Consider the following 2,969-nt stretch of genomic DNA (forward strand, 5'->3'; position numbering starts at 1 on the left):
TTACACTAATGCAAGATTTAAAGCGAATAGCATAAAAAAAAATGACATTTGATAAAGCTGACAGGTTTCTTAGAACAGCACACACAAAAACACATTAAGCTATTCTTAGAAGAGGCCCATGGGGTACTCAAGTGCATGGTCCTTAGGTGCTACCTGGTGCCCATGGGCACCATGTTGGTGACACCTGATCTTCACTATCTCACAAAAGTGAGTACACCCCTCAAATTTCTTCAGATATTTAATTGTATCTCTTCATGGAATAACACTGAAGAAATTACACTTCATTTCATAATCAGCGTACAGCTCATATAGCAGTGTAAATTTATTGTTCCCTTAAAATAACTCAGCTAAACCAATGGCAACAAAAGTGAGTCCACCCTGAAGTGAAAATTCCCAGTGTCAATATTTTGAGGGAATAAATGTGTACTGTTATGTAAGCTGTACATTGTCATTTCTTCAGTGTTGTCCCATGAAAAGATAAAATGTAATTATCTGCAGAAATGTGAGGTGTTGAGATATTGTATTGTAGATTTGTGTAACTATCAATTGGAATAAATCAGCATTGTGAGTTTTAAGACTTTTCATGGCCTGGCCTCGTTAATATCAGAAATAGTCATATTTCAGGAGGATTTTTTTTCCCCCCATCCCATTTTGTACTTTGGCGCATGTCCGTGTTTGCCAGCCATTTCCTTTAGTGTGCCATCAGTCTGTTTTAGCGTATGTTTGGCAGTCTGTTGGCCTGTCTGTACTCGGCGTGCTCGGCCATCTGCTAGGCCGTCTCAACCTGTGCGTGCTAAACCCAGCAATTCAGCCTGATCTCATCTTTTCCGACTCCTCCTTCAGATCCAAGCCTTCAACGTCCAGTCGGACAAGTTTGCGTCGGCCAGCGACTGCGCCACCTTCCTGACGCCGGCCATCCTCATGGGTTTGGTGACGTCTCTCATCCTGCTGCTGGTCCTGGCCTACGCCCTCCACATGGTGGTCCACCTCAAGCACATCGACCGCTATGAGGAGCACAAGGCAACCGTCTACTTTCCCCGGAGTCCAGAGGCTGAACTGCCGGACAAAAACAGCCTGTGAAGGAAAGAGGACAAGGGGCAGAGAGAGGAAAAGCAAAGCTGCGTCAGAAAGCGAGTCATGGAAAAAGTATCCTCCACAGAGTATTTCTTTAACAAAATGCCTGTTCACATGAAAACCTTGTAAATCACTTGTAAGTAAATGCGGGATACTCTTTCCTCGTTGACTTGTATCTTGGCATCCATTACGTGGATGCTCAAGCCTCTCCTGGGCCTACAGTTCATGATCCAAATGTCCAAAGGTCAAGGACGGTCCTGGGGCCCTGAGGGGCAACAAGCGGCCTTTACCCCAGCCAGCCATGCTGTCACTGATACAGCTCACATCAGATGCTCTCGATCAAATGTAAGTAGTACATGGGTCACTCACAAGTGTCATATTCCAAGCTTCCGCCGCTCATCATCTTTCCAGCTTTCTCTAAGCTATCCTTTGTCCTACTGCTGCAACAACTAATATGCTTCAAACGACCAGTTTTCGCGCTGGGATAGTCGTGTTAGCTGCATGCCATAAAGAGCTGGTCAATCTTGAGCTAGTGCGGTGTTTCCTGCTAATCAGAAAGTGTTGCATGAAGTGCAGTTTAAAATAAGCAAGCGAGGCACGACGCAAAAGGAGATTGAAAAGCTTCCGAAAGCAAGGAAAGTCGTGGTCTAGCATCTGGCTGGAGTGAAGGGCCCCTACAGAGCCTTCCATGTCTCTCGACTCGTCCCTAAACAAGACTGCTGCTTGGGATTTAACTGTGAAATGGCCTTTTACGGACCGGACGAAGACAACGGGGGGAGGAAAGGTTCTACAAACTAGCACAACATTGGTTAGCAGCAAAAGCTCTAACTAGAAGACTTTAAAAACTACCCAAGGAACAATGATGCAAAAGACGGCCCGACTGAGGGCGACGCAGGAGTGCATCTCTCCGGTGAAATGGCTCTCTGAGAGTCGATTTTGGACAAGGGGGGGGCAACGGATCCTCCAGCCAAGACACTGGGTGTGGCTGCCAAAGTCAAGCTTAAAATATGGTGAGTGAGATATTGTGAAAAAGAGCTATTCGTTTCAGCTATGTACAAAACAAATACATGTACAGAAGTGTCATTCTGCGGAGGTCATTTTGTTTTGTTTTCTTTTCGTCTTTTTTTTTTATATACGATGTTATCATGAAAAACTGACAATGATGCTCATACTCATTAGGATAAACAAGTTGCAGATACATCTGGATCTCTTAACAGCTGTTTACTTCAAATATAAGAAGCATAATTAAAATAACTGCAACGGGAGGAGGGTTAGTGGGGTGATTGCACCCCCCACCACCACCACCCCCCTTCCTACAAATGTCTATTTGTTTTACGTCGGGGTCTGATCAAGTCAAGTCAATCTAACTGTAGTATGCCGTCCAGAAACTGGGATTTAGATGCCATTATTATGCCAGAAGCAACACTAGCAGCAGTAACAGCATCACTAAGTCATTACCACTGATTAAAATAATAATAATAAAGAGTCCGCATGACAATAAGTAGATATCTTAACATTCGATATGGCAGTTCTGTCAATCTGTAGCAGTGTCAAATGTGTTCTTTGGTCATAAGTGTATCCTACAAACAATGAAATGGCTGCGGGTAGTTTGTCCAAGGACCAACTGATTGAACAATAAATGATATTTAAAGGAGAATGTGTGCTGTGTTGATATGTGGATGTGCACTGCTAATATTACGATTCACTCATTTACATATATTATGTTTATGCCTTAAAATGTTTACCAATATAAAACTGAGATTACAGATGTCTTGTACTTGTATTCAATTGTAATTGGCAAAAACTTTAACATATATTTTGGTCTTTCATTTGACTAACCCTACATGAAAAACTGAACTGTAATTACATAGCATAACCAGTAGAGGTCAGAATAG

At 42.9% G+C, this 2,969-nt stretch overlaps 1 protein-coding gene across 1 annotated transcript in view; it reads left to right on the plus strand.

The window, feature by feature from the left end:
* Nucleotides 1-2,731, plus strand: part of atp6ap1lb (ATPase H+ transporting accessory protein 1 like b) — a 22,874-nt gene extending 20,143 nt beyond the window's left edge. Inside the window, exon 7 of the mRNA XM_077546501.1 lies at nucleotides 844-2,731. Coding sequence (XP_077402627.1) covers nucleotides 844-1,080 — 237 coding nt within the window. The 3' untranslated portion in view covers nucleotides 1,081-2,731. The remainder of the gene's footprint in view (nucleotides 1-843) is intronic.
* Nucleotides 2,732-2,969: the final 238 nt, after the last annotated feature.

Source organism: Vanacampus margaritifer, chromosome 1 (assembly GCF_051991255.1).
Source record: "Vanacampus margaritifer isolate UIUO_Vmar chromosome 1, RoL_Vmar_1.0, whole genome shotgun sequence".
Classification (NCBI taxonomy): domain Eukaryota; kingdom Metazoa; phylum Chordata; class Actinopteri; order Syngnathiformes; family Syngnathidae; genus Vanacampus; species Vanacampus margaritifer.